The sequence below is a fragment of the Capricornis sumatraensis genome, chromosome 2, assembly GCF_032405125.1.
Source record: "Capricornis sumatraensis isolate serow.1 chromosome 2, serow.2, whole genome shotgun sequence".
In the NCBI taxonomy this organism is placed as follows: domain Eukaryota; kingdom Metazoa; phylum Chordata; class Mammalia; order Artiodactyla; family Bovidae; genus Capricornis; species Capricornis sumatraensis.
In genome coordinates this window covers 95,232,685-95,241,051 of record NC_091070.1, presented here as the reverse complement: position 1 = coordinate 95,241,051, position 8,367 = coordinate 95,232,685, and the positions used below count along the sequence as shown (strand labels likewise).

The 8,367-nt window shown below is 53.0% G+C and overlaps 1 protein-coding gene across 1 annotated transcript; it reads right to left on the bottom strand.

The window, feature by feature from the left end:
* Positions 1 to 522: 522 nt before the first annotated feature.
* Positions 523 to 2,770, bottom strand: HRH2 (histamine receptor H2). Its single transcript, XM_068991629.1, has 2 exons — positions 1,695 to 2,770; positions 523 to 559 (listed from the first exon to the last, which is right to left on the bottom strand). Exons 1-2 carry the CDS (start codon positions 2,768 to 2,770, stop codon positions 523 to 525), a joined length of 1,113 nt encoding a protein of 370 aa, XP_068847730.1.
* Between the last annotated feature and the right edge of the window lie 5,597 nt (positions 2,771 to 8,367).

Below are 8,367 nucleotides of genomic sequence, written 5' to 3'. Positions count from 1 at the left end.
ACATCGAAGCGGGGACACTGCACACCCAGCTGCTGCAAGGGCCAGAGGGACACAAGGCCAAGGAGTCCGGTTGGGCAATTTTGTCCCCAACAATACCAGCTCCCAGAGGGTGTAGGTGTGCGGTGCTCATCCAAGCTTTTTTCTCGAGTCCAGTGCTCAGTGCTCGAGAGCAAACAAGTATCCCAGGGCGCTCACAGAGCTTGTTGGCATCCCTCGGCCCCCATGTGCCTCGGGTGATTCTGGGAGGTGAGCAGGGCAGGCTGCTTGAGGACAAACCCCATAATCCATGAGAGGAGGATGCTGAGGCCCAAGAGGGGCAGAGGTGTGCTCAAGCCACAGAGCCGAGACGAGGCTGTGCAGCGGACTTCCCAAACCTTTCTGTCAAAACAGATGCCAAAACGTTGCTTCTGCATCCCTGCTGCCCAGCACAGTTCCTGGCATGTGATGGGAAGTTGACACACGTTTGCAAATGAATGGATGGATGGGTGGGTGGATGGGTGGGTGGATGGATGGATGGATCACTCACACAGACCAGCATTCTGGGGGGCAAAGGCGTGGTCTGTGGGAAGAGAAAGGAGGGTAACTTTTCCTGAGCATTTGTACGTGTCAGGGATTCTACCGGCATCCTTCACTCCCCTCAACAGCTAGATGGGGGTCGCTAAGCCTTGTGAAACTTCTCTCCAAGTGTGAGCTTCCTTGAGCCACTCAAGTCTTTGGGGAGGTTTCCCTTAATACCTCTCAGGGGCTTTGTCACAAGTGAGTTTATCTCAGCCTCATTCTGACCTTATCTTTCCAGCCAGGGTACCTCTCGAGGGTGGAGTCTTGGGGCCTCCTCTCTCTTGCATGCCCTGTGTCTCAGACATGCAGTGGTCTCCAAGCCCACTTTTTACTAGCCTCCTAGATGTTGCCCTATTCTCTTCCCTCTTACGGAGCAGTCACGCATCCCTCTTCACCGATGTCCCCATCTCATTCTTCAGGTCCACGTCTGAGGGGACAACCAGAATCCTCTCTCCAAAGCACAGCGGTGATTGGGTTACCCCCATCCTAACTTCTAATCCTTCTATCTTTTCCTAAGACCTAAATTACAATGCCCAAGCCTGGCTTTCAAGGCTGCGTCTTCCCGATGCAGCCAAGCCTCTTTTTTCTCCCACTTGAGCACTCCACAAAGTAAGAGCTGGTGCGTAACAGGTGCTCAAGACTGTGGGGTGAATGGGGCCTCTGATTGAAGCCCCCGGTGGCAGCACTAGTGCATGGCTATTTGAGGGCTGTTGGCGGATTTAAGTGAACGCCTATGACCGCTAACTAAGTGGGCGGAGTTGAGCCTCACACTTAGGCCCCCTGATTGTAAGGACGAGGTAGCTAGAAGAGAGGGCCCACCAGTTCTGAGTCAGGGGCACTCTGTGCAGATGCCAGCTCTGTGTGGGGCCCTGGCAAAGTTCCCTGAGATCTGACTCGCTCCTTTTGAAAACGGAGGTCAAAAGTTCTACCTGAGGGGGCATTCAGAAGGATGCAGCAACACAGGGTTTGCAAAGTGCTCGTGAAGGCTTCCCAGCATGCAGCATCCGAGGCAGCAACTGGGGAACGGCTGTCACCCTGAGGGAGACCCTCCCCTCCACCACGCTCCTTCCTGCATGCAAACGAGACCCTCCTCTCCACCATGCTCCTTCCCGCACGCAAACTGCCGGGGGAGTTACCTGTCTGCGGCGCCCTGGGGGGCCGTGACCTCAGTCCCACTCCACACCTGGAGCCTCAGGGGCCTCTCTTCCGGCCACCTGGGTTCCCGGCCCGGATGCCTCACCAGCTGAGAGCTGTTGGACCCCAGCGAAGTCCTGCGGGCGTCGTGGCCGGCGGGGCTGCAGCGGAAGAGCTGCTGGTAGGCCGTGCGGAAGTCTCTGTTGAGCGCGGCGTACAGCACGGGGTTCAGGGCCGAGTTGGCATAGCCCAGCCACAGGACCACGTCTTCCACGGTCTTGTCGACAGCGCCGTCCCCTTGCAGCCCCCGGTAGATGAACACGGTGAAGTAGGGCAGCCAGCAGACGACGAAGGCCCCCATGACGGCAGCCAGCGTCACCGTGGCTTTGTGCTCCCTGAGCGTGGCTGCCCTCCACGGGCCCACGTTGTGGATCCTCCTGGCCTGCTCCCGGGCGATCCTGAGGATGCGGTAGTACGTGACGCACATGACGAGCAGCGGCACGTAGAAGGTGACCAGCCCATCCACCAGGCCGTACACCAGGTTTACCTGGACTTTGCACTTGGGGATGGCGTGGCTGTCGCTGTGGTTCTCAGGCCTGCTGTTCCACTCCAGGTGGATGGACAGGAAGGACAGGGTGATGGAGATGACCCAGATTAAGGCCAGGGAGACGGCGACCCGGACCGGGGTGACCAGCACGGGGTAGCGCAGGGGGTCCGTGACGGCGCAGTACCTGTCGAGGCTGATCATGAAGAGGTTGAGGATGGAGGCCGTGCAGAGCATGACATCCAGGCTGGTGTAGATGTTGCAGAAGACCTTGCCGAAGCTCCACTGGCACGACAGCTGGTGGAAGGCGGAGAAGGGCAGCACCAGGAGGCCGAGCAGCAGGTCAGTGACGGCCAGGGACACAATGAAGCAGTTGGTCAGGCTGCGGAGCCGGCGGTTCAAGCCCACCGCCAGGCAGACGACCACGTTGCCAGCGATGGTGATGAGGATGAGGAGCGTGAGAACTACGGTGACCGTGACCTTGAACGCGGCGGGGTCCAGACAAGAGGAAGAGGCCGTGCCATTGGCCGCCATCCTGGGTCCCTACAGCTCCTTCCCCTGTGCACCCCCGCCCCACCCCGGGCCCGTGGCTGCTCCTCTTCCAGCTCCCCAGCAGATCAATTATGTCCACCGCTGGGCTCCGGGCTGCCCACCAGAGCGGAGAGAAGTATCCAAATGTGGGGAGGCTCCAGGGACCAAGCTAGTGCTGTTTTTCCTAGAATAAATAAAATGATCTCCAAGAAGGTGGGGGGCATGAGTAGGAAGGAAGATGAGGGACATCTGGTTCTCGAAGCGAGTTTCCTGGTTCAAACCACAGTCTTCAAACCGCCTCCAACAGAGCCGGCTTCCTCCCAGGGCTGAACACAGCTCCACTCTCAGGCTGTTGCGTGGAAACTGAGGCACTGGGGCGTGGGTCTGGAGGTGGCTTTGGTTTTACTGGGGAGGTCTCATGCGGCGCTATGGCTGCAGCCTTCTCCATGACGGATGGCTGCCCCCATCCACGTGATGGGGGTCCGGCACGGCTGCCTTGCCCTCTAGGGTCCACTGGAGAGCGTGAGCTAGAAACACAAAGATGGAGGTTTGAGCATGTTGAAACCAGACCGAGAGAATTCAAAATGAACACTCCTAGACCTTGACCTCACTTCAAGACGCCAGGAGGCCAGTCTGGCATCTCTCCTTAGAAGGGACCAGGGCAGTCAGGATACACAGTGAGGGGAGGAAGGGAGACGGGATGCGAGGGGCTGACCAGCAAGTCATCACAGGAGGCACAGGAGGACGGGCTCATGTTTATACTGTTTATATTAGAGGTTCTAGACACAGACGCTGCGCTCTGAGAAAACGGGCGCTGCATCTGCTTGGTCACTGCTGGTTCCCAGGGCCTGGCTCCACCAGCAGGCATTACGCCTATGATGGATAAATGATAAAATGAATGAAAAAAATAGCCAACATTAATACACTGACTCTGCCAAGTGCTGAGAACAGTGGTCTACACTCCAGCTTCATAAAACGTCAACACACTCTGCACAAGAAGCCAACCAGCTTTTTCAGGAGAGGGCCAGCTCGTGAACATGTTCCGCTTTGTATCCTGCAAGCTCTCTGCTGCAATTCACTTAGCTCTGTTTCGTGTGAAGGCACCTCCACAGACAGTGTGCAGATGAGTGATCCTGGACGTTACTATGGACACTGAAGTGTGAATGTCACGTCGGTTTCATGGGTGGCAAAATCTCTTGAATTTTTCTCAAACTCTTTAAAGCAACTTCTGGGCAAAAAATGTAAAATTGCTATTCTTAGTTCACGTGATGCACAAAACCAAAGAGAGGACCAGATCTAGCCTGCTGTCCCAGTCTGCCAACTGCAGCCCCAGCCCTGCTCTGGACATCTCTCTAAACCTCACTTTCCAGGTCAGTGGGCGCAGACCTCACTCAGTCTTTCAAACGGCTGTGTAACAGTCTGTGGGGTGGCTGGCTGTGGTTTATCACCACTCTAACATAGGTATTTTGGTGGTTTCTAGTTTCTTCCTTCCTCCCTGCATCCCTTCTTCCTTTCTGCCTCTGGTCCCACATCAAACATCACTCCAATGGAATACCTGCAGACGCCATGCTTCTTTTGGTTAAGTATCTGGTGAAATTCCTTCTTAGTGGTGATACTCTATGATTCTGATCCATGCAAAACAAGCTAAGGCCCTGCTTGATTCCTGGATGCTTTCTTTCAAGCGGATCCTGGTTTTCCAAAGAACAGCCAGCAGCAGTCTCCTGGGGTCTGGGAGTGTGCAGAAAATCAAGCTGACAGAGGACCTCCTCTCAGGAAGGAGCTCAACGCCACTTGACACAGACGAAGTCTCTCTCTGGCTCTTGGCCGGGAGTGGTTTTGCAATCTGAATAAGAGAGGCATCGTTGAATCGCAACCACTATGTCGGCACAGGGATCACAGCTCCTGGTCACCTTCTGCCACTCCAGCTGGCTCAGCCACCTAGCCTAGCAGGCTGGGCCTCCAAGTATTATTTTTAGAAGATTTTTTCATTACATAAATAGCCCAAACAGTATGGCTGTTACTGCCACACTTAATTAACTTTGGAGGGGGTAGCAAGACTGTTTGGTTCGGTTTTGTTTTTTTTTTTTTGAGAACCTCTATTTCTGATCAAAATTTCCTCTGAGTTTCCTTAATAGCCAGGTTTAGTTATTTTGAACTGATGTTTTAGTTAACATTTGAAGACTTTCAAATCTGAATAAACCGGCCTCTCATATAATTAAAAATTAATTCTTCTTTCGCTCCCTCCCTCCTTCCTTCTGTCACCTCCCTCTCCCTGCTCTTTTCAGCAAATATTCCTTTCAGAACTGACCACGTGCCCAGTGTTGTTTGAGGTGCTGGGGCCACGGCCACAACCACCACAAAGAAAGTGCTGGTTCCTTTCTGCATGGAGTTCCTGGAGTTTCAAAGAACAACCACTTCGGTCGCGTTTCTATTTTACAGCCCAAGTCCCAGACATTTCCAGTGACCTTTGTGAAGGCAGGAGCTTTCGTGTGGAGCTTTGTGGGTAGAATGATGGCCCTAGAGGGTCATGGCCCTTGGGGTCACAACGCCAAGATCACTGTCTTCACGATCACCATAGTTGTTACCATCACAGCTAATATAAAAAACACTTTCTTGAACCTTCCTTTCAAACTTTAAAAGCGATGACATTGCTTATTGCAGTAAACCAAGGGCGCTGAGGTATACAGAAGGGGCCAACTGTTTGGATCATTGCATACCCAAGCCCTCACACTGGGAAGCTGACCTTTGCGGACTGTTTGGTGTTATGGGGACCATCCATTCTTTCTCCGAGGCTCTGCCCACACCAGACACATGTAGGACACTGTTCTGATACTTCCTTTCCTCATTTCTTTCAAAATTTCTCCTGTATAGTGGACACCCTTCTCGATCACTTAGATCTGACGCCTTCTGTTGGGAACCTAGGCTGTGGCAATAAACCACCACCAATCATGAGAAGAGCCGTGAGCAAGGAGGTCTGCGTTAGCAGGCTTGCAAGTGGCAAACGATGGGAGATGATCTGAGTATCCATCAGCAGGGGGATGGTTCAACCCAAGATGGAGCATCTGCACTATAGCAGAGTCCTGGGCAAGGTGATTTCACGCATATTGAATAAAAGATCTCGGCCTCACAATGACTGCTCACAAGGGGAATCTGTTGCTATTTAACAGTTGAGGAGAGCGAGGCTCAGAAAGGCCCAGTGGAGTCACATCCCTAGTAAGTGGCTGGAGAGCCTGGACTCAGACTCAGCTCACGTCCCTCTAGCTGCCTTCAGGCCCACTCTCGCACAGACTTCAACTTGTCCTTCTAAGTGGATCTCAGCAGATAGTCCTGTGGTTGTCTCCCTCACTCTGCCATTCAGGCACCCCGACTTTGGCCCAAATGCACCCAGTCTCTTCCCTCCTGATCTGGCCTTTGCTGTCTTCTGCACTTGGAGTCCTGTTCTTCCTTATCTGCAGTCAATGATGCCCTTTTCAAGGCCTAGCTCAAACACAGGTCCCCACACCCTCCTCCACCATCTGAAAGCATGGTGCTGTTTTGAAACCTTTTGAAAGCCAACATGGTATAAAGTGAAGAAGACGTTATCTTAGGACCCATCTTGCTAACGGACGCACAAAATAAATCAAGATAAAGCACAGATGCTCAGATACAGTTCACAGCTTGATGCTGAGATGCTGAATGTAGCTCCCAGGGAAGGAGCTTTGGGGGGGTGGGGCGGGGTGCGTGCATGCAGGCTGGCTCTATAACAGCTCACCGCCAAACAAACCTGAACACTATTTTTGCTTTTCATCTTTTTTTTTTTTTTTCGTAAAAGCAAAAATCCTCCTTAGATTTCTTTCGGTACAACAGGTACTAATGTAGGTCTTTCGTGAAAGAGAAGTGAGGTAAAGCAAACTTTCAAAAAGCAGAGGGATCCCTGTACCTCTGTCTCCCTGAACCCTGCAGGCGGGGGCACCCTCTCCTGTACTTTGTACTGAGTTATAGTGGCTCAGACCGTAAAGAATCTGCCTGCAACGCAGGAGACCCGGTTTGATCCCTGGGTCGGGAAGATCTCTTGGAGAAGGGACTGGCACCCCACTCCAGGGTTCTTGCCTGGAGAATTCCACAGACAGAGCCTGGAGGGCTAGAGTCCATGGGCTTGCAAAGAGTCGGACTCAACTGAGCAACTAACACTTTTACTTTCACTTCATACTGTTGGCGCCTGGCTTTGTTAATATGGCTCAGTATCTGTCTGCAAGTAGGGCCTGGATCTAGACCACCTGTCTCCAGCTTCCATCCATCTATCTGTCCTTCCATCCATCCAGCCAGCCAGCCAGCCAGCCAGCAAGCATTTCCTGTTGTCTAAGGGAGAGGCCCAGGGTACACAGAGTGAGTGTGAAAATGATATGGAATTTTCACTAAAACCGGCTTCAGCCACTTCCTGTCCCGGTCTTGCAGGCTGACCACAGACATTGCAGTTGTGTGTGTGACCCCGCTTCCTCTGATGTCGTCTCAGTTTTCACCCTAAGAGCCTCAGAGAAAAGCACTTTCTGAAGAATTTCCTCATGGGTTGCTATGCCCCTTACTGCCCCCGGGGAGGTTTCTGACCTTCATCTACAGTCGTCACCTGGCATATTCAGCCATAACAAAAAGCAGTGACCTGCTCAGAGTCTGATTCATCCCATCAAGCACCTCTGGGAGGCCATGGTGGCCAAGCAGCCTTCAAGAGCAGCCACAGCTGAGTGTGTTAGAGGCACTCAGTGAGCTCACAGATGTGTATTAAACCCACTGTGCTGGGCTCTGCATGGGGAAGTCTGCTTGGATCACCTCCGATGACCAGCCTCGGCCACCTCTAAGTACAGATTTGACGTGACTTTCAAGGTTCTGTGTGACCTGGTTTTGTCTTTTCTCTTTAGCTTTAGCTCCGCCTGCCTGGTGCCCTTTAGTTGGACAACACTTGGAGAAATAGCTCTGGTGGCATCTGATTCCTCCTGGTTTTAAAAGTCCTAGGCCCATTATGACTCTGTGCCTTTGCACATGCTGTTCCCACCGCCTGGAATGCCCTTCTTCTCTTCCACGCCTGGGGAACTCGCACTCTTCCCTGAAGACATGGCTGTCTCTGTCACCTCCTCCAGGAAGTCTTTCAGAGTCTTCCAGCAGCACTTGCTTCATCTTCTCTCACTTCTGCTTCCCACTTACACCTACCTCTGGTAGAGGCTTGTGATTTCTGGGGTGCACAGGAGAGAGAGGTTCTTTAACTTTCCACTGGGTAGAAATCTGAGTTTCCAGGGCCCTTGGAAAATTCTCCTCTGGATGTGGTCCTTGGTGATTCCTCATCAAAGTGTGTCTCCTCATCACAGTGTGTCTCCTCACCGAAGTGTGTGTGTGGAATGCGCTGTGATGGGTGGAATCTGGAACACCATGACCCTGCTCAATCCTCTCCCGTGACTGCAAAGAAAACGGGGGCTTGAAGTGTTGAAGGTCACCCCCCCAGCAGAGGTACAGCCCAAAGGCCCACCAGGTCTGCCTAAGGCCCCAACTCCCCTCTCACTGCTGCCCACCCACAAAATCCTGCAAGAGATGCCACCGACAGTCTGTTCTATTTGCCAACAGAGGAGAGAAGC